The sequence below is a fragment of the Aquarana catesbeiana genome, linkage group LG05 (assembly GCF_042186555.1).
Source record: "Aquarana catesbeiana isolate 2022-GZ linkage group LG05, ASM4218655v1, whole genome shotgun sequence".
NCBI classification, from domain to species: Eukaryota; Metazoa; Chordata; class Amphibia; order Anura; family Ranidae; genus Aquarana; species Aquarana catesbeiana.
In genome coordinates, this window is record NC_133328.1 from 32,108,180 (window position 1) to 32,131,249 (window position 23,070).

Sequence of the window (23,070 nt, forward strand, 5' to 3'; positions counted from 1 at the left end):
CACCTTTTTTAAAAAGTGGCCGCATAGCAACTGCATGATGCTTTGGCACCATGCGTTTCTGCAAACTGTGCTGTGTTCATAAAATGCACGGGGTGCCATTAACTCTTAATGGCACCCCTGCACATTTAATGAAAGTAGCGTGTATTTAGTGCAGCTGCACGTGGGTGTGGGAACGCGTGCGATTTACACGCACGCCCGCACCTGCACAAATGTGTAACTAGCCTTACTGCAGAAGAGGCGTGTCTCTTCTGCAATAAAGAGCCTGTGTTTCGTCAGATTAGGCGACCTGTCAGAATGTGTAACGGAAGTGACGTTCCGTCGCCGCCTTCTTGCTACACCCCGCACTCCTTCACAATACGGATACACTGAGAAGGGGGCAAGCGGACATCTTGTTACACCCACCGGAGTTTTGCATTTCACTTATTTTTAACAGTAAAAGGAGCTTATAAGGTGAAATACAGTATTTAAAAATCCGACGGACTGTTTAGATGTGGATGGATTTCTAAATACTCTATTTCACCATATATGCTCCGTTTACTGTTAAAATTAAGTGTGAAATGCGAAACTCCGGTGGGTGTAACAAGATGTCCACTTACCCCCTTCTCAGTGTATCCTTACTGTGGAGGAGTGCGGGGTGTAGCAAGATGGCGTCAACGGAACGTCACTTCCGTTACAAATTCTGATGGGTCGCCAAATCTGATGAAACACCTGCCCTCCCATAATTTTTTACTTTTTTAAACTTAGTTTCACTTTAAGGCTGGGTTTACACCATTGCGAATTGGATGCGGGATTCGCAATAGCAGGAGATTTTGACTGGCTCTCTATGGAGCCGGTTCACATATCTCCTCAGCAGGTCCGGTGCGTTTTGCAGTGCGTCTTTTGGTCCGTTTCAGGTCTGAATTCAGCCCAAAATTCGGGCTGAAATCGGACCTGAAACGGTGAACGGGGACACACCGGACCCCTGCTGTGAGCCACATGTGGCTCATATGTGAACCAAGCCTAAAAATTCTGTGCCTTCTTTGCTATACTAGGCAGAAACAGAGCCAAAAATGGTGGCGTGAAAACTCCCTTAAACCTCATTCTTTAATGACTAGTAGTAAATAAATACAAGTTTTCTTGTTAGCAGAAAGTTAAACTTTGCTTTTTATAAGAATGTATTACAGCTGGTAGCAGACTGCACCAATTAAGGCATTAGTCAGAGTGGTTCTCATGGGGTAGAGCCGGCACTCACCTGTGGAGTTGAGAGCATATCCAAACTCCAGGAGCACAATTTCCCATCCGTGGATACGGTAATAAGGTTGTGCGCATTTTGTGTTCCCACTACATTCACGCAGTAGATGGGATGCTGTTAAAAGACAAGCAAAGCTCTCATAGTTCATGTGATCTGTGACTGTTTGGGCAAGAATTTGTAAATACAGAACGTGTCTCGTGATGAACCTCTATGCGAATGTTTAAAACTTGAACATTATATTAACAATAATAAGAAAATATCTAAAAAAAAAAAAAAAAAGAAAAAGAAAAAAGCTAACTACAACCACTAATTTTAGGTCACACTTTATTATCTCTTCCTGTATCCATGGCCAGATTTGCCTTTAGACACATTAGGTACACACCTATAGGGTGAAGAGGTAGAGGGGGCGACTTTTTTTCCATCATCTGTAGTAATAGTCATTTCACATAAAGTCATTTAGGCTGGTTTCGCACGGGCGTCCTCCATAGTCCACATCCGCCTGCTCAGCAGGGGGTCTCCCCGCTGAGCAGGCAAATGACAGGTCCGTGTCTGCTCCGTTATGCAGAGTGGACACGGACACAGCCCCACTGTTCTCTATGGGGCTGTCAAATGTAAGCAGACCACTTGTACATTTTCATCTGACTGTGATCCAATGCGCTGTTTTTGGCGAACAGGATCGGATCAGATACTGAAAAACTGACAGCAGAGAAAAAACGCTCCTGCACACAAGTGGATAACCAGACCAATGGTATAGAGACACAGACCTTGCTGCCCTCAAGGATGGGGAATCCTAATAGTCAACGATAAAAAGAAAGAAAGGGCGCACCAGCCATGTGCATTATCGTTGGACTTAAATTTGTTAACTGCTGAGCTCTGAGGAAGAGGGGACATTCCCTTCGAAACGTGTCAGATGGCAGTGATCCCTGTGAGTCCCTTTGTGACCTCTGGAGAGCTCCGTTCATCATAGACTGTATGCTGTTAGTCAACGACTTTTCACATTGCGAGATCTTCTTTCCTGTTTGTGAGTAGTTTTTTTTTATTGCTTTTAACAAATTTACATCCAACGATAATGTACATGGCTGGTGCGCCCTTTCTTTCTTTTTATCGCTGAAAAACTGACAGGCGAATTTGATCGGACAGCCCATGTGAAACCAGCCTTACACACTATCACAATAGTTTAAGCCAGGTTAAGGCTAAAAAAATAAAGAAATATTCTGTGTAAATTAGGTGACAATAGTGGGCTGCAGTGGTGAAAATCTAGCCTTGGTTGTACCCAGGTAGGTTATGATTTCTGACTGATCTTTGTTTGGAAATGCGCACTCAAAATTCTGTTCCCTGCTCTCTAACCTACAGTACTTAAGGCCCCTTTCACACTAGGGTGGGGGCGGCGTCAGCGGTAAAACGGCGCTATTCGTTTTAGCGGTGGTATTTGTCCACTAGCGGGAACGGTTTTACCCCCAATGCATAAAAACCTCAAAACTGTGAACGACTTTTATCAAAAGTATCTTATTGTTTGTAGTTTCTCATCAGTTGCTTCATGTAGGTTTGGGACAGATTTCGTTTTATGTATGACATTTTGTGTAATAAATTGGCCACTATGAACATTAACATATCTGCATGTATTTTAAAAATACTTGTTAACAATTTAAAGTTCTGCAACAGTGCTGAGGTTCAATTTATTTTCTAAATAACTGCTGGCAGATATGGCACAGCTGAAAAATTCTACTTACAGACAGTATTTGGCCATCCATTTACTGAGAACAAAGTCAGCTGCTTTGTTTGCAAAATAGACCTAAAGATTAATTCTAACATTTTTGAATGCAAATTGCACATTAATTAATACACAACTGCTTAATAAATGTACCCCAACTAGGGGGGGGGGGGGTAATATTTGATCATGTCTTAATGATTGCAACCACTAATCTGTTGCATTTAATTTATATTGCAAGTTAGGGACAAATGTATTTGTAGCACCCTTCTGAATAGGTTGATAGGAAAGCTAGGCAAATTTAATTAAATTATTATTTATTCTTTAATTTAATTATTTTTGGCTCCAATATAACTAGTGGAGCAGTATTTGATTTCTTTGATCTGTTCTGGGCTCTGCGGGCTGTAGGTTTGATTGCTCTTCTCTGTCTTCTGGAGGATTCCAGAATATAGTGGGTGGAGAGGATACAAACCAGCAGTCTGAATAATTATATGGTCTCAGCCAATCCCTAGGGGGTGGGTGCCCAGTAGGTGGCTGCTGAATGGATAAATACTCTGGAGCTTGTCCAGGAGGAGAAGTTCCCAGCCTGAAGGGCTGCTGCCCTTCTGGGAAGCCCAGCTGAAAACGCTACTTGTGCTCATCGAGGTTCCAGCTGTGCCAGAACTGGGGGGGCCTGTTCTACTAAAATCTCTGAAGCTAAGCAAGGGAATTTACTGGGGATACGGTCTAGGAGACTCACGGAGGAATTGTCTGTCTGATACCAGGAAGGAGGAATCCAAGTACCCGAGGACATTGTGAGTACAGACCTGAAGGGAAAATCCCAGTGACTGTTTCTGCTGATATCCCTAGCAAATCTTTACTGGTGCCTGCCTGGCCTGAGACATTGCTGAAAGTGTCCTGGTGCTGTTCATTTTCTTGGCTTTTGTGTGAGAGACTGTTCTGAGAAGTAATATTACAGTGGGGAGTGTCCTCAATTCACTGCTCGGCATTCATGGAGTATCCCACAACTCTCTGTGCCCTATCCAAGTTAATCAGCAATAAATTTTAAAAAGGCAACCTCAAGACTGTTTATTAAGCCAGAAGCGTGACTGTTGCTGTGTACCTGGCTGCTAACTGCACTAGCCTGGGAAATTAACCTAGGACAATCCACGCCCCTTTTGAAGGTGAGTGCTACATATTATTCGGACACAAGTTGCATAATAAATTAGACGCAATGAGCATATAGCATAGTAAACTGTGTTTAATATGCTTCAGTTTGTGAATGAACAGGAAGCCACTCAGCGCAGAGCACTTCCCCTTCATTCACTGCTCCTTGCAGATGAGACTGCAGAGAAAGGCATGCATGTTTAACCACTTGCCGACCGCTGCACGCTGATATACATCGGCACAATGGCAGCGGTGGGCAAATGGGCGTACCTGTACGTCCCCTTTGATTGGCAAGGCTAGCGCACGCTGCGTACATCGTGACCATGCCCGCAGGACCCGCGGACTTGATGTCCGCCGGTGTCCCAGTGATCATGTCACAGAGCCGCAGAACGGGGAGATGCCTATGTAAGCAAGGCATTTCCCTGTTCTGCCTAGTGACATGACAGAGATCACTGCTCTCTGTCATCGGGAGCAGTGAACGCTGTCGTGTGAGTGGAAGCCCATCCCCCCCCACAGTTAGAGTCACTCCCTAGGACACACTTAACCCCTTGATCGCTCCCTAGCATTTAACCCCTGCCAGTGTCATTTACACAGTAATCAGTGCATTTTTATAGCACTGATCGCTGTATAAATGACAATGGTCCCAAAATGGTGTCAAAAGTGTCCGATGTGTCGCATTACTAATATAAAAAAAAAAAATTAATAATTAAAATGCTATAAATCTATCCCCTATTTTGTAGACGCTATAACTTTTGCACAAACCAATCAATATATGCTTATTGTATTTTTTTTTACCAAAAATATGTAGAAGAATACATATCGGCCTAAACTGAGGAAAGAATGTGTTTTTATGAATATTTTTGGGGATATTTATTATAGCAAAAAGTAAAAAAAATATTGCTTTTTTTTCAAAATTGTTGCTCTTTTTTTGTTTATAGCGCAGAAAATAAAAACTGCAGAGGTGATCAAATACCACCAAAAGAAAGGACGTAAATTTTGTTTGGGTGCAACGTCGCATGACCGCGCAATCGTCAGTTAAAACAACACAGTGCCGAATTGCAAAAAGTGCTCTGGTCAGGAAGGGGGTAAAATCTTCCGGGGCTGAAGCGGTTAAGCTTTGTGGTGCACACCTTAATGCAATGGGCTGAGCACACCTATGTTCTCATTGATGTCTTGCAGTGCTCAATAACACAGGTCGAGGTGCCACTCAAAATAAATGGCAACACACCACAATATGCATACACCTATGCATTACCATTACCATTACAATTCATGTTACCACAATTCACAAGTGTGAATATGGCCCCAAAATTTTTAAGATGAAAGACAGCCAGGTAACTGGCATATTTATTTCCACATAAAACATTTGAAATATTTTTTCAAGCATCAAAAGACATTTGATAGAGCATTGGCAATATAAACAGTACAGCAACTCCAGTCCTAGTCATGACTTTAGAGCAGCCACCTGTGAAAGATGATTGGTTGCTCTTTGCTTGTTACCCAATTAAATAAGCTAGATAGAAAGAGAGGGTCATCAATAACAGACAATAATGCATGTGTCAGCCTTAGAGAGGGTCATCAATAACAGACAATAATGCACGTGTCAGCCTTACAGTGTGCGCTGCAGCAGAAAGCGGCGTCCTTTGAACTGGAGTCCTCCGATGGCTGCGATTATCCCATAAAACTATCTGTCCAGAGTATGTTCCACCGATCACGAGATTTGGATGAAACCGAGCAAAGCAGACAGACATGACAGAGGACTGCAAGGCAGAAGAGAAATGATCAGCTTAACCAATGTGAATAACCAATGGCTGATTATTTAGGAGGCTACCTTTATTTGATATTTAGGCCTCAGCTTGTTTAGAAGCATTGTGTACAGCAAACTTTTACAAAGACCCGGTCATATAAGTAGTCTAAGGGAAGCACGTACCTGTAGAAAGATAATAATTACCTCTTCAGCTGCCCATGGCACTGAACTCTGCTTTATTGAGAAATGGTGCCCTGAAGTCTTCCGTAAAATCAATCTTCTGGGTCCCCGCAGCTCTCACTGGTTCCTCCGGCTGACCTCTATGACCTCTAGAGGACTCATCAACCTTCAGTCCCAGTTTGCCCAGTTTGTGGATGCTGTACAAAGATCTTAATGGGAGTGTTGGCCGCCCTTTAAAGCAATCTTGTAGGATACCTTTAGCAAGTTTTAAGTAATGCTGAAGAATGTTAGCAGTTTTTTTGTGAGAATCAGCACTCCAATTATGGTCTGTGTTTGACATCCCTAAACAGGAGCTGAAGGTTCTTTAAAAGCTTTAAACACAAACCCAAATGTAGCACACCCCCGTAGGTGGATGCAGTCCTATTTCCTCACTTAGAGCACACAGAGCCAGGCACCCAGCATTTTCCTCAATCTTCCACTGGCTTCAGTTTAAAGCCTCATACACAAGATCGGACTTCAAACAAACTTTTCCACGGATTTCTGTCCAAAGGGCATTGGCCGTGAACTTGGTATGCATACACACAGCAGGACTTTTTCAGCCAAATTTCACCAAATCACGTGGTTTTTCAGCTCTTTACTGCCACCCTTTGGTCAACTTCTGTACTGTTGTCTGATCTTTTGCATTGGTTCTGAGTAAGGATGAGCTCAGGCGTGTTCGCAAGCCGCACATCAGGACAATGTCTCACTGCCTGTGATTAGCGCTGTGCAGTGCCGACTTCCTGGCGGGCTCGGCACATGCGGCTTGCAAACACGCCCGAGCTCATCCTTAGTTCTGAGCAATGCGTGTTTGTACTTTGGACTAAAGTCCTATGGATTTGTGTACACACGATAGGATTTTGCACCATAGGACTTTTGTTGCTGGAAAGTTTGACTGTTTGCACAGCGAACGTTTATCAGATTAAAACCGAAAAAGTTTTGTCCGATGGAGCATACACACGGTCAGATTTTTCCTTAAAACAGGTAATTTGCATGTTTGTTGTCAAAAAGTCAGATCGTGTGTATGGGCCTTAAGGGTTTCTTTTTTTTCTCTTTTTTCGGGAACGATGAACTTGGACAGGTACTGTAGAACTAAATAACTTGAGGGCTCAACTTTCTGGCTGCACAGTACAAAAAGGAATGTCCCACAGGATCCCCTATGCCGATGGTGACTATTCCTCCTTCCAGAGTTTAAAAGCTACACGCAGTCACTAATTCTTCAGCACTGGGGTCGCTTACTCACATAGTCACAGAATCATTGGTTGTCTCCTACAAAGAATGAAGACAAAGGGTCTACAAAGGTAGTCACTAAAGGTGACTTGGTTGACACAGCTGAGATAACAAACATATTTTCTGTTATCTTTATCTTTACACACAGTTTGCGAGTCCGGCCTTTTTATCCTATTTGTTATATTTGTTGCCTACTGCTGATATTCACCAGGCTCTTCCTAGCAAGGGAGATGTAGACTCACAGCACCATAGTACAGCTGGACTCTTTCTCACCAACTTCCTCCTGGCTCTCTCCAGTAAGCTTCTCCAGACCCAACTTGATCCCTGGATTCATGTTTGCGTGTAGGGCCCCCAGCTAAGCCTATCTGGGACCTCGGTGTGTTCCTAAAGACTCCATCTAGAACTCAGCCACAGGGGCAAAGCTACCCTGAACAAGTGTCTCCTCCAGCAGGACTGAACACAGGAAAACTGCACCCAACTAGTCAGGCATAAGACTATTTATGAGTTCTCTCAACGCCAACTGGGCCAGGGATTGGCTGGAGTCCCTAAAAAATTCAGGCTGCCCACTCTGTTCTTTCTCCCACTGTAATTCTAGAATCCTCTAGAATACAGGGAGAAGTAATCAGAGTTGCAGCCTCTGAGACACTGAGCAGGCCTAAACAATCAAGCCAGCTCCACTGATTGTATAGGAGCTACCTAAATTTAGCTAACAACCTACACTAATCCAGGAGGGTACTACACAAAAATCGAATATATTGCAGCTTACCAATCATTAGATGTGGTGGCTGTTTTTTTGTCTTCCCCTGGTGATCTGGCCAGTAAAACACCTCATGTATTAGAGTGCCTACACTCTGGATGAAGGAGTACATGGGGCATGGCATTATTATTCTCAGGGAAGGGGAGTGTTAGATGCACTAACAGATTAATGCCCTGTACACACGATAGGATTTTCTGATGGAAAATGTGTGATAGGACCTTGTTGTCGGAAATTCCGACCATGTGTGGGCTCCATCACACATTTTCCATCGGAATTTCCGACACACAAAGTTTGAGAGCTTGCTATAAAATTTTCCGACAACAAAATCCGTTGTTGGAAATTCTGATCGTGTGTACACAAATCCGACGCACAAAGTGCCACGCATGCTCAGAATAAATTAAGAAACAGAAGCTGTTGGCTACTGCCTCTTTTATAGTCCCGACGTACGTGTTTTACGTCACCTCGTTCAGAACGATCGGATTTTCCGACAACTTTGTTTGACCGTGTGTATGCAAGACAAGTTTGAGCCAACATCCGTCAGAAAAAATCCATGGATTTTGTTGTCGGAATGTCCGATCAATGTCTGACCGTGTGTACAGGGCATAACAAATTGAAAACAAACTCCAGCTAACAGTGGTAAATGGTTTGTCTCAACTCCCTTAACTGACATTTACAGGTGAGCTTGTTTTGTTGAAAAATAACATACTTTTTTTGGGGGGAATACAGGGTAAGTACCTGAATTTGACTTGATATCGGCCTCTTGCTGTTCCTGTATACCAGAGCTCATGGAGGTAAGGGAAGCGGCACACAGATCTAAACATGCCTGCAAAGAGCATGCATAGAGGAAGAGAGAGCAGAGTGACAGAGAGATGAGCTCATCAGTGTGCTCCTTCCCCTTCACTGTCCAGTCATGAGGGGGATAAGACCTATAAGTGAAACTGCAGCAGAGAAAAATCAGGTCCCCCCTTCCTCCCGCTAAGCAGGACTGTGCTGCGTGGCAGAGGTGTGAAAATCTCAGGACTAAATGGATTGAAATACAAATCTGTTTGGCAACCTCTTATATCTGTATTTCATCTTGGCATTTAGCTGATTGCCTGGAGTTCGGTTTTAAAATACTATGCTTGCTTTACCACTGATCTCCCTGTGCTCATTTTCTATGCCTTGAATTACTTCCCAATCCCCATCCCTTTCCCAATCCCACACTTATTTTGGCAATGCTACATTAATTTGGCTGTGCAGATAAAATGCATTTGAACATGAGAAGGAACAAATGGCAAGAGAAGAAAAAAAGCAAGGGAGAGAAAAAGATGAGCGAGAGAGAGAGAGCGCGAGAGAGAGAGAGAGAGAGCGAGAGAGAGAGAGAGAGAGAGAGAGAGGAGAGAGAGAGAAGAGAGGGAGAGAGAGAGAGAGAGAGAGAGAGAGAGAGAGAGAGAGAGAGAGAGGAGAGAGAGAGAGAGAGAGAGAGAGAGAGAGAGAGAGAGAGAGAGAGAGAGAGGAGAGAGAGAGAGGGGAGAGAGAAAGAGAGAGAGAGAAAAGAGAAAGAAAGAGAGAGAGGAGAAAGAAAGAGAGAGAGGAGAGAGAAAGAGAGCGAGAGAGAGAGAGAGAGAGAGAGAGAGAGAGAGAGAAAAGAGAGGGAGAGAGAGAGAGAGAGAGAGAGAGGAGAGAGAGAGAGGAGAGAGAAAGAGAGAGAGAGAGGAGAGAGAAAGAGAGAGAGAGAAAAGAGAAAGAAAGAGAGAGAGGAGAAAGAAAGAGAGAGAGAGAGAGAGAGAGAGAGAGAGAGAGAGAGAGAGAGAGGAGAGAGAGGAGAGAGAGAGAGAGAGAGAGAGAAAGAGAGAGAGAGAGAGAGAGAGAGATCATTGTGTTGCTTTGCAGCCTGAAATGAAGACAGACACAGTTTTTGTTTTATCCAGCTGTATTTACTCAGTGCAACATATAACATCCAAGTAAAAGATAACACCAACATATCAGAAAAAAACAGTATCATTGATTTGGAAAAAGGATCACCCCCTTGTTTTAGTATTTTGTTGAACCACCTTTTGCTTTAATCCTGACAAGTGCTCCAGTCCCTGCTGCAGAGAAACACCCCATAACAATATATTACCACCTCCCCCCATAACAGGATATTACCACCTCCCCCCATAACAGGATATTACCCCCTCCATGCATTACTGTAGGAATGGTGTTATTTAGATGGTGAACTGTATTGGATTTCCACCAGACAAATGGTTTGGTGTTGGGGCCAAATAAGGAAATTTTAGCCTCATCTGACCAGAACACCTTTTTCTATGTGGCCTCAGATTCTTCAAGGTGCGTTGTGGCAAAGCTCAGTGGTGACTGCATGTGGCCTTTCATAAGGAGCGGCTTTTTTCTTGCAACCCTCCCATACAGGCCACATTTGTGGAGGAATTGTGATATTTGTTGTCACATGGACACAATGACCATTCTTTGTCATAAATTCCCGAAACTGCTTCAGAGTTGCTGTAGGCCTCTTGGCAGCCTCACTGACCAGTTTTCTCCTGGCTCTTTCATCCAGTTTGGACGTCCTGATCCAGGGAGGGTCAGTGTTGTACCAAAGACTTTCCACTTCTTAATAATAGACACTGTGCTTCTAGGCATTGATAAAGCCTTAGAAATTTTTTTTGTATCCATCTCCTGACTTGTGCCCGTACACAACTTTCTCCCAGAGATCCCGGTGACAGTGCCTTGCCACCCATAGATGATTGTTTGCTTCAGTTACACTACCAGGAACTGAAATGCTCCAGGAAAGCTCTTTTCAAGCTGACCAGAGTTGAAAGTCAAACGGCTTTGTGTGCCATTGAGAAGGTGATTAGCTACACCTGATCGTGTTTTACAAGTCATTTTTAGGAGGGGGATCCTTTTTGCAACTCAGTGATTCTGCTTTAGATTTGTTGGTGTTATATCTTTCACTTGGATGTTATAAGTTGTACTGAGTAAATACAGCTGGATAAAAAAAAAATTGTATCTGTCTTCATTTCAGGCTGCAAAGCAACAACAGGGGGGATGATTCTTTTCTATACCCACTGTAGTTTTGGATAGAGTGTGAAACAGCTGAATTAAGGTCAAACAGGTCCATGGGCAGGTAAAACTTTTTGGGGCCACCTTTCCAGCCACCTGCCTCTTCTAATACCCCCCCTCTTTCTCCCTCTCCCATCCTCCTCCTTCCTTTCTCCCCCTGGCTAATATAGTTTATGTATCAATGCATATGTGTTATGTTTCTTCATACTTGTTTCAGTATTTATTTTTTAGGTGTTTTTTGAAATTTTGTTAAGATTTTTTCTTATTACTTTTGTAGCTGCCATCTTTAGAGTGTGTATCCTGAAGAAGCATATGTAGCGTATGTAGCGCTTGCTATACCTATGCACATTTGTCTGATTGTTTAGTACCATTGATTTTAATCTAGATGGAATCTTTTAACAAGATACAATAAAACTGATGTTTTTATGACGTGAGGGTTTTTCGTATACTGTATTTATTGGCGTATAACATTCACTTTTTCACCTTAGAAAATCGGGTGCAAATAGCGTGTGCGTGTTATACACCAATACTTCAATTTTAGCTGCCTCAGAGGGGACAGGGAGCGGGGCGGGATGAGCGCCATCAGGTTACATTCAGTGAGAATCTCCTGTTTACTTGGCGGCCTCTGTAATAGGAAGCCCCGTCTCCTGGGCCGCCATTGGACCACTGTTCTGTTCGATCAGGCTGCACTGATGGCAATGGTGAGGCTGCTGCATTGATGGCAATGGTGAGGCTGCTGCATTGATGACAATAGTGAGGCTGCTGCATTGATAGCAATGGTGAGGCTGCTGCATTGATGACAATGGTGAGGCTGCTGCATTGATGGCAATGGTGAGGCTGCTGCATTGATGGCAATGGTGAGGCTGCTGCATTGATTGCAATGGTGAGGCTGCATTGATGGCACTTGTGAGTCTGCAGATGGGCATTGATCAGGCTGCATTGATGGCAATGGTCAGGCTGCAGATGGGCACTGACTCTTATTTTGCTTCAAAGTTTCTTATTTAAAATGTAGGTTTTTTCCTGAAACTTCCCTCTTAAAATGAATGTGCGTGTTATACGCCTGTGCGTGTTATACGCCGATAAATACGGTATATTATTTGGTTTCTCACTTGCTTCGCACATTTAAAGTCCCTTCCCCGGTGGAGGAAAAGCCTCGTATCCAGTTGGATCCCGGCCTTTGTTCATTAGGGGAATTTACATTGTATGGAATTTGAAACTAATGGGTTGGTACCACAGTGAGATTCTTTTTTATTTTTCTTTGTTTGAGTTTGCTGGGTCCTTTATATATCCTTTGATATTAGTCAGGTGGTCCCGTCCATTAAGGGCGCATGGGCACTGCCCCCCCCCATTCAAATCCTACTACATAAGTTGTACCTGTTTATCTGCAGTCTTGTCTTCAGTACATTCGTTAACCACTTCCGGACCAGCCGCCGCAGTCTTACTGCGGCAGGTTGGCTCGGCAAATCGCTGTTACCTTACGTCCTTTTGGCCACTAGGGGTGCGCACGTGCGCCCACAGCGTGTGCCCGCCGGCCACGATGACCGCCGGGCACCCGCGATCCCTCGTGACAGAGCGAGAACCGGGATCTGTGTGTGTAAACACACAAATCCCAATTCTTTCAGGGGAGTAGAGACAGATCGTTTGTTCATACTAAGTACGAACACCGATCTCTTTCTCCTCCTAGTCAGTCCCATCCCCCCTACAGTTAGAACACAGTGAGGGAACACAGTTAACCCCTTGATCGCCCCCTAGTGTTAACCCCTTCCCTGACAGTGACATTTATACAGTAATCAGTGCATTTTTATAGCACCGATCACTGTATAATTGTCAGTGCTCCCAAAAATGTGTGAAATGTGTCCAATGTGTCCGCCACAATATCGCAGTCCCGATAAAAATCGCAGATCACCACCATTACTAGTAATAAAAAATTGAGAAAAGTACGCACTATAGAGGGATATGCTTTGTTCCTATTTCATGTCTGAGGTTTACTACCACTTTAAGACATCTAGTGGCAAAAAAAAGAAATTACAGTGGTGGACAGCACTGGGGAGGAGGAAAGTATTGCAAAAAAAGCTACTTTTTTACTATTAATTAAGCCGGGCACCTTTTTTTTTTTTTTTAAATAAAAGCTTAGCCTACAGTTGAGCTTTAGATTATGCTACTGTACAGCTACTGTATAAGAAAAAATGAATTTTCATAGTTGAGCAGCTTATTTGAGCAGATGTTGTAGAAGTCACTAGTGACAGTAAGCTAAGACGTGTTTTCCAGGATCCCTGTGAAGAACCATCTGATACAAAAATGAGGAAAGTCTGTGTTCCATCAGGATTTTATGTCCTCAGACATGGCAGGCCCGATGGTAGACAATGAAAACATTTGTAATCTGGTCCGGTCATCATGTGGTCTTAATATTAGCGTGTCCTGGCACAAGACGCCCCAGCCTGCTTCCAGCAGACTTACAACATTAAAAATACACATGGATTATAGAAACAAATGAAACAGACTTTCCAGCAAAGTAATATCCTGGGTCTGTGCAACACATGAATGGCCTTTTCATAGACACTTTTTGGGTGACTAGCTGTGTGTTTGCCACTTTTTTTTATACAGGAGCTTGGTGCATGGATAGGGGGCATGGATATGGTGCATGGATAAGGGGCATGGATGAAAGAAAAAGATGAAGTCCAACCATAGCCCAAAGGTTTTTTTTTTGGTTTGGGAACAGAACATGGAAGGATTAGTACGAGTAACCCCATTTGCAAGATTCCAACACACTTTCTGTATTATTGACAATGTCAAATAGAACAGGAAACTAGGAAAATCTACTTACTTCTGTCAGAAACCATGAATCAGACCGAGACAGAAGTACAGTTAATCACACTAGTTTAATAATAAAAAGGTAAACAGAGTAAGCGTAGTCAATACATAGCCAGAGTTCAGTAACCAGATCGGGTAGTCAGCCAATGCCAATGTCAGAGAGCCAGAGATCAACGTAGTAGTACAGCAAGCAGGATCAGGAGCCAGAAGGGACGTCAGCCAAGCAAGTCTTCAACAGGAACGCAGGAGAAAGTCTCTGAGAAGTGACCAAAGTTGAAGGCAGAGAAAGTGAGCTGACGGCTTTCAGTAGGCAGGACTGACGAGCAGATCATCAACAGCTGAGTCACTGTGGAGAGTAGGAGCTGGCAATTAGCCGACAGCTGAGCGGCCAGCTCAGAGAAAGGAAGGGCTGAGCCCAGCCCTGACAGTTCCCCAACCTCAACAACCCCTCCCCCTCGGAGGACCGGGCTTGAGGGGAAAATGTCTATGGAAATCACAGAGGAGGACAGGGGCATGTACGTCCGAGGATGAGACCCAAGAACGTTCCTCCGGACCGTACCCCTTCCAATACACCAGGTACTGTATGCGCACACGGAACCTACAGGAGTCAACAATGGATTGTACTTCATACTTCTCATGGTTCTCAACGTGTATAGGGTGAGGATGTGGCACCGAGGTGGTAAAGTGGTTGCAGACCAAAGGTTTCAATAAGGAGACATGAAACACATTAGAGATGCGCATACTAGGAGGAAAGGCCAACGCGTTAGCCACTGGGTTAATCTTGCGAAGGATACGGAAAGGTCCAATAAACCAAGGTGCGAACTTCAAAGAAGGAACACGAAGACGAAGGTTGCGAGACGACAGCCAGACTCTGTCCCCAACCTGGTAGGAAGGCGCAGGCAGACGTCTGCGGTCAGCATGGAGTCTGTACCTATCGTTAGCATGTCGCAAAGCCTCCTGGACTTGTGCCCAAGTGGAACGAAGACCACGGATATGCTCCTCTAACACAGGAATACTCTGCGGAATAAACGAGGCAGGCAACACGGAAGGTTGGAAACCATAGTTCGCCATAAACGGGGACAAACGGGAAGCTGAATTCAAGGCACTATTGTGAGCAAACTCCGCCCACGAGAGAGGTCTGACCATTTGTTATGATGGTCAGAAATATAGCAACGTAGGAATTGCTCCAAGGACTGTTTGGCTCGTTCTGCAGCCCCATTAGACTGCGGGTGATACGCAGAGGAGAAAGCAATCTGAATACCCAACTGTGCACAAAAGGCTTACCAGAAACATGGGACACAAACTGACTACCCCTGTCTGAGACAATGACCTTGGGTAGCCCATGTAAGCGGAAGATCCCCCGAGCAAAAATAGAAGCCAGTTCCTTAGAAGTAGGCAACTTCTTGAGTGGAATACAATGCGACATTTTTGAGAACCAGTCAACCACCATAAGGATAACTGTGTTGCCCTGGGAGTTGGGTAACTCCACAATGAAATCCATAGAAAGGTGGGTCCAGGGCCTCTCTCCATTGGGTATGGGTTGTAGGAGGCCCACTGGAAGGTGTCATGGAGTCTTACTCTGAGGACACACGGAACAGGCAGCTATGAAGGCGGTTACATCAGCACGTAGACTAGGCCACCAAAATTGTCGGAAATGGCCCAAAAGAGTTGATTCTTCCCAGGGTGGTCAGCAGCCTTGGGAGAATGGTAAGTCTGGAGCATGGGAATTCGGAGACTCTCGGGAACAAAGCAGCGGTCACAAGGTTTCTCAGGAGGAGCATCGACCTGAGTAGCAAGAATTTTGTCACCCAAAGGAGAAGTAAGACTGGTGCGAACCGTAGCCAGAGTACGATCAGGAGGAATCACAGGAAGCGGAACTCCATCTTGGAAGTGGAGGAAAATTGTCATGACAAGGCGTCAGCCCTTACATTCTTAGTACCGGGTAAGAATGAGACAATGTTCTTGGATAAAAAAAAAAAAAAAAAAAAGAATGAGACAATGTAATTAAAACTCGACAAGAAAAGAGCCCATCGCGCCCTTCTGGGAGAGAGGCGCTTAGCCTCAGACAAGAATGTGAGATTCTTATGGTCAGTAAGAATGAGAACCGGCACAGTGGTACCTTCAAGGAGATGTCTCCATTTTTTCAGGGCTAAAATGATCGCCAACAGCTCTTTGTCACCAATCTTGTAATTGCACTCTGCCGGTGACAATTTCTTGGAAAAGTAGCCACACGGATGCATAGTGCACTGAGAGTTAGGACGTTGAGACAGAAGGGTGCCAACTCCAGTCTCTGAAGCATCAACTTCTAGGATAAAAGGCAACATAGGATCAGGGTGTGCCAACACAGGAGCAGAAACAATGGCAACCTTGAGACTCATAAAGGCCTTAATGGACTCCGGAGACCAACTCTGTGGGTTGCCGTCTTTCCTGGTCATATCAGTCAGGGGCTTGACCAGAGACCACGGGGTGCCAACTAGGACGAGGACGTAAACCCACGGGTCAAGGCCACTGTAGGACCTCTAAAAGTTTCTCTGGGTCCATCGAAAAACCAGCAGTAGAAATGACATAGCCCAGGAATTTCACCTGTTCACAATGGAATTCGCACTTTTCCAATTTATAATAGAGATTGTTCTCTCATAGTCTCTGAAGCACATGACAGACATCTGTGTGGTGGCTCTCCAGGGACTTGGAAAATATGAGGATATCGTCGAGATAAACCACCACACATAACTGCAACAAATCTCAGAGGACATCGTTAATGAACTCCTGGAAAACTGCTGGAGCTTTACAAAGGCCTGATCTGGTATTAAATGCAGTTTTCCACTCGTCAAGCTTCGTGAAAACTGTTGCTCCCTTGAGGCGGTCAAATAACTCCGTAATCAACGGAATGGGATAGGCATTCTTAATCGTGAAACGATTGGGACCCCTATAATTGATACAAGGTCCCACTCTTCTTCTTCACAAAAAAGAAACCAGCACGAGCAGGAGATGAGGATTTGCAGATGAAACCCCGAGAAAGTGCATCTGCAACATACTCTTCCGTGGCCTTATCCTCCAAAGCCGACAAAAGGGTAAACCCGGCCACTAGGGAGTATGGAACCAGGTTGAAGGTCAATTGCACAATTGTGCAATCATACGACAGGTGTGGAGGCAAAGTACCAGCTTGACCTTTGTCAAAGACATCGCTAAAATCGTGGTACTCCTCCAGCAGGGAGGAGACTGAAGAGGTGCACAGGACCTTGGCTACCTTCTGGAAGCATCTCTTACTGCACTGTAGCGACCAGGACAGAACCTCAGCACGGAGCCAATCAAAAGAAGGGTTGTGCTTCTGTAACCAAGGGTAACCAATAACCAGTGGAAACTTAGGTGAGGAAATAACTTGGAATTGGATTATCTCATGGTGAAGGGCCCCTACGGCCATAGACAATGGAAAAGTCTCATGAATCACATGGGCAGACTGTAGAGGTCTCCCATCAAGAGCCTCAATGGCAAGTGGAGTGTCACGCAGCTGCAGCAGAATTGAGTGCTTGGATACAAAGGCAGCATCAATGAACAGGCCTGCAGCCCCAGAGTCGATTAGAGCCAGTATCTCGACGGATGACTCAGCCCAAGACAGGGTAACCGAAACCAGGGGCTTATCATTCTGGGAAACTGGAGACGAAACCACGCCACCTAAGGTCTGTCCATAACAGGACCTCAAGGTTCGGGCGTTCCCTGGACGGGTAGGACAAGAATTAAAAAAGTGACCAGCCTGGCCACAATAAAGGCACAATCTCTCCCTCCTCCTAAGGGCTCTCTCATCCGCAGAGAGACGCGTGAAGACCAAGTGCATTGGTTCATCTTCACAGACCCACTCGGTACCAGGAGGCATGGGAGGTGAAGGAGGCAAGGGTGGGACTGCAAAGCTCGGAGACAAATCTACAGGAGGCTTGCTCTCTCCTTAAAAGAGAGTCTTTCTCTGAGTCTGGAGTCAATGAGGATGGCAAATGTTACCAGGTTGGGGACAGAGTTCAGTAACCAGATCAGTTAGTCAGCCAATGCCAATGTCAGAGAGCCAGAGATCAACGTAGTGGTATTGCAAGCAGGATCAGGAGCCAGAAGGGACGTCAGCCGAGCAAGTCTTCAACAGGAACGCAGGAGAAAGTCTCTGAGATGTGACCAAAGGCGAAGGCAGAGATGAAGTGAGCTGGACGGCTTTAAGTAGGCAGGACTGACGAGCAGGATATCATCAACAGCTGAGTCACTGTGGAGAGAAAGGAGCTGGCAATTAGCCGACAGTTGAGCGGCCAGCTCAGAGAAGGAAGGGCTGAGCCCAGCCCTGACAACTTTCTACTTGACAGAACAGGAAATTCCACAAATAGGGAAGCAAACAATGCTTTCTTGTGCATCATCTTTAGAAGAGGCTTCCTACTGGGATGACAGCCATGTAGACCAATTTGATGCAGTGTGCGGCGTATGGTCTGAGCAGTGACAGGCTGACCCCTCACCCCTTCAACCTTTGCAGCAATGCTGGCAGCACTAATACGTCTATTTCCCGAAGACAACCTCTGGATATGACACTGAGCATGTGCACTCAACTTCTTTGGTCGACCTTGGCGGGGCCTGTTCTGAGTGGAACCTGTCCTGTTAAACCGCTATATGGTCTTGGCCACCGTGCTGCAGCTCAGTTTCAGGGTCTTGGCAATCTTCTTATAGCCTAGGCCAGTGATGGCGAACCTCGGCACCCCAGATGTTTTGGAACTACATTTCCCATGATGCTCATGCACTCTGGAGTGTAGTTGAGCATCATGGGAAATGTAGTTCCAAAACATCTGGAGTGCCAAGGTTTGCCATCACTGGCTTAGGCCATCTTTATAAAGAGCAACAATTCTTTTTTTTCAGATCCTCAGAGAGTTCTTTGCCATGAGGTGCCATGTTGAACTTCCAGTGACCAGTATGAGAGAGTGAGAGCAATAACACCAATTTAACACACCTGCTCCCCATTCACATCTGAGACCTTGTAACACTAACGAGTTACATGACACCGGGGAGGGAAAATGGTTAATTGGGCCCAATTTGGACATTTTTACTCAGGGGTATACTTACTTTTGTTTAGACATTAATGGTTGTGTGTTGAGTTATTTTGAGGGGACAGCAAATTTACACTGTTATACAAGCTGTACACTCACTACTTTACATTGCAGTAAAGTGTAATTTCTTCAGTGCTGTGAGCTCTGAGATCCAGTGCCCTCAGCATTTTCAGGCTTGTCCAGTTAAACTCAGTGGACTACAGAACAACTCCCCATTATGTTATAGTGATGAGAAGAAGGGAAGGTGTTCTGTGTTCTTGCAGTTCCATTACAGAATGCTCTACCAGGCATGACATGAAAAAAGATGTAATATGCAGTAAATGTTTTTTTGGAATTTTTCCTGCTGACATTTTACATCTACTGGAACCCACATTTGTCATTAGCATGAGACAATTTAAAATCTAAAGACAACAAATATTTTATTCTTGTGTCTGTAGGGGTAAAAAAAAAAAAACAAACCTCAAAACAACGACAATAAAGGAAATAACTGGTCTTCTGTTTGTAACAACATTACAGCAGATCAATCCATTTATTTAGCCACATCGAAGCACAAGGTTTTTGTGTACTTTGTGGAATATACTGTAAAAAACGCAGGTGTTCATATTTGCCCCCTACTGCCATGTAAAATAAAGTGTGATACGCTTTAAAAGCTTTTATATATATCCCCTGCCGGTAGGGCATCACCTTATATTTATCTATAAATACACAATCACAGAACACATGGATTTATCAAACTGAAAGTTTACATTTCTGTTCCAGAGCAGAAACAGCTTGTTTAAGAATTATAAATCTACATTCATGTTAAAGGTTAACTCCATCCAAAATTATTATTTCAGTTTCTTTCTTTTTTTTTTGCTGGTTGGCAAGTTCTTATAGACTACAGTGCAGTGTGTTTTGGCAATTCTCTTACAATTATGTATATGTGCAAATAACTTTCTCATTGTCACCACAGTGGTTGGACAAAAAAATGGAAACAATACATCACATGTGTCAAACACAAGGCCCGTGGGCCAAATCTGGCCCTCCATGCCATTTCATGTGGCCCTCGCACCTCTCCTGCATCTGTGGAACCCACTACATCTCTGCCCCTACCTTGTCTTTGGCAGCAGAGAGGAGGACAGAACTCCTCTGCCAGATCCTGTGCTTTTCTGTGCAGCTACAAAGAGGGTTTTCTCTGCCCCCATCTCAGCAGTTGGCATCAGAAAAGAGGACAGAACTCCTTCTACAGATTCTGCACCTCTCTGTGCAGCCGCAGCACCCTCTCGTCTCCGCCTCCCCTGGTCTCGGCCTTCAGCAGACTCAGGCAGCCGACTCCTGTCCTCCTCTGATCCTCCCCCAGACCCTGCACTTTCAGCTTCCCAGCTCCTACCCCAGCTTCGTCCAGGCAGCAGGTAAGTGGGGTGCACTGTGATGTAAGGGAGAGTGGGTGACCATTGTCTTTGGATGGTGGGGTTCTTTTCACATCTGATGTAAGGGGGGGGATATTCTCTGGACATCTAGTCTTTCAGCTACAACCAGCCCTTTGAGGACAACCATAATGCTGATGTGGCCCTCAATGAGATTCAGTATGACACCCCTGTTCTACATGATTTGCAGGTGTGAAAGTGACATGTTTGGCGTTGAAAGCAGAAGTGCTTCTTGTGTGATGAGACACCTAGCCTCACTTTCATCATTCATATGGTCAATTGATCGAAAAGAGGCAAAAGGACATTGCGCAGGATTGTGACCTGGATTTTTGTATGAAGAGTGGTATCAGCTTCCATTATTCACCATCCAAGACTTATATTTGTCCATTCCTAGGAGAACTCAGATCGTCTTGGATACCAAAGGTGGTCCAACACCATATTAGCACTGAGCCCTGAGCCCACCCCATTGTGTGACATTAGCGAAATTCGGTAATGTCTTCCTGTTTCTCTATCGGCTAATCAGGAAGCTGGTCCTGAGACCCCATTGGCTGGGAGTCCGAAGACCCTATTGGCCAGGAGAAGAAGTGACGGCTGGGACACGGAGGAAACAGAGACTGGCAGCCGCCGCAGCTGTGACCTGCATGGGGTAAGTGAGGGTCTGACGGGGGCCTGGCGGGCGAGAGGTCGAGCTGGTGATGAGGGGTGGTGTTATCAATGGTGTGCGGTGGCAGGCTGGAGCGACGGGGGGGCTAGTGTGGGGTGGCAGGCTGGAGCAAGGGGGGGGTGCTCTGCGGTCAGGTCTGTCTGCCAGAGCCCTCCCCCCCTCCCCCCCGACCAATGGAGCACCAGCCACCACTGATGCTGATAGGAAGAGAAAGTACAGTGACAGAGATATGAGCTCATTAGCGTGCTGCTTCTCCCTACACTGTCCAGTCACAGATTGGGAGGGATCCAGGACAACATAGGCTCAGAGGAAGTGGTTCAATGATGCTAAGCATCAAACAGAGGGCATGTGGCAGTAGAAAATAATTACTGTGGGAGACTGTGCTTCAATGAAGGTGACTATTGCAGCAAAATATGTTTTATATTATTTTATCCTGTAGCACGTTGTTTATCTTGTTATTTTTGACTCCTGCTTCCATGAAAAATGTATACTTAAAAAGAGGAAAATGAATGTTAAAATGATATGAACATGTTAAAGATTACATAAGATTTTAGGGATTGGGTTTAGATCTACTATTGAATACAGAGCTGCAGTCATTTGGCTTTTAGTTTTGCCTTTAGTTATACTTTAAGCCTGCGGGTCAAAATCACAGCTAGGTAACTAGCATTTCCAGAAAGGATCCAGCAATGGCACCCCCAGTATTACTCCGATGGCAGGTTTGCTTTAATGCAAAAGGGCAGATTGCTGTGTTGGAATAGCATCAGCTACACGCCACTCCAGTCTGCGTAAGCAAATGGAACCAATTAAGGCTGAGAGAAAACAGAACCAACTCAATAATTAATTTAAGTAGACCCCCACTGTGCTTATATAATGAATATGAGTTGTCTGAAAACAAGGAATGATAAATGTACTACTTCCAGAAAAAAAAAACTGTCCGCATTACATTGTCTTCTTGTCACTTTCAGTGTAAAATCACCCATAGAACTCTAAAAAGAAGAAAAAAAGTGTGTCCCACATACACAGATACATTTCATTTAGATACTTAACAGATTTCTTTTATCCCTTGTGGGTTGTTTGTAAATTATTTTCCTGATGCATCATGGCTTGCCAAAGGCCTGAGACTGCATCACTATCTGGACAACATTCTACTCCTAGCAGACAGCAGAGAAGCGTTGATCCATCATCGTGGTGTACTAATCACCTCACTCCAGAGCTTCGGATGGTTAATCAACTGGGAAAAGAGCAATCTTCAGCCCACACAAAACATGACCTTTCTAGGGACAGAATTGGATACCCTATCGAACAGAGTCATTTTACCTCAGGAAAAGGTAGTCCCCTTAATCCGGAAGATAAGGAGGCTAATGAAAGCAACATCCCTTTCGGCCAGAGTCTGTCTGAGCATCCTAGGTTCCATGTCTGCTACTCTACCAATGATCCAATGGGCACAATGGCAAATGAGAACAATGCAGACCTCATTTCTCACTCAGTGGAATGTACATCAATGCTCCAGACAATTTCCATTCACAAGAGCGTGAAACAGTCAATGTGGTGGTGGATGCATGCCGGCAACCTCAGGAGGCACAGACCCATAGTTTCCCCAGAACCAGAAGTGATCACATCAGATGCCAGCCAGGCAGCATGGGGGGCTCACTACTGGAACCAGGCGGCCCAGGGTTAATGGCAATTCCACGTGCAGAGCTTAGTGTCGAATATCCTCAAGTTCAGAGCAGCCTTCCAGGCCCTCCTAGCCTTTGGATTGTCCTTAAGGGGAAAAAGCGTCATAATCCAAATGGACAACAAAGTGGCAGTGGCATACATTCAGAGACAGGGAGGTACCAGAAGCAATACACTACTGGAGAAAGTTCACCACATCCTGGAATGGGCTCAACTGTTCCTAACAGATCTACGAGCTGTGTATGTTCCGGCAGCACAGAACCTACTGGCCGTATGTTTGAGCAGGGAGTTCCTGTCAAACAACGAATGGTTTCTGAACCATTAAGCCTTCAGTCTCCTGACCAAAACTTGGAGGATTCCGGATATTGATCTGGC

The 23,070-nt window shown here is 44.9% G+C and overlaps 1 protein-coding gene across 7 annotated transcripts in view; it reads right to left on the reverse strand.

Moving 5' to 3' along the window:
* The window catches only part of DYNC1I1 (dynein cytoplasmic 1 intermediate chain 1), a 646,676-nt gene that overhangs the window by 232,483 nt on the left and 391,123 nt on the right, over nt 1-23,070 (reverse strand). For all 7 annotated transcript variants that reach the window (XM_073629570.1, XM_073629573.1, XM_073629571.1 and 4 more), the window contains 2 exons: nt 5,699-5,845; nt 1,232-1,345 (listed from right to left, as the gene is read on the reverse strand). In XM_073629570.1, the coding sequence (XP_073485671.1) occupies nt 1,232-1,345; nt 5,699-5,845 (261 nt within the window). The remainder of the gene's footprint in view (nt 1-1,231; nt 1,346-5,698; nt 5,846-23,070) is intronic.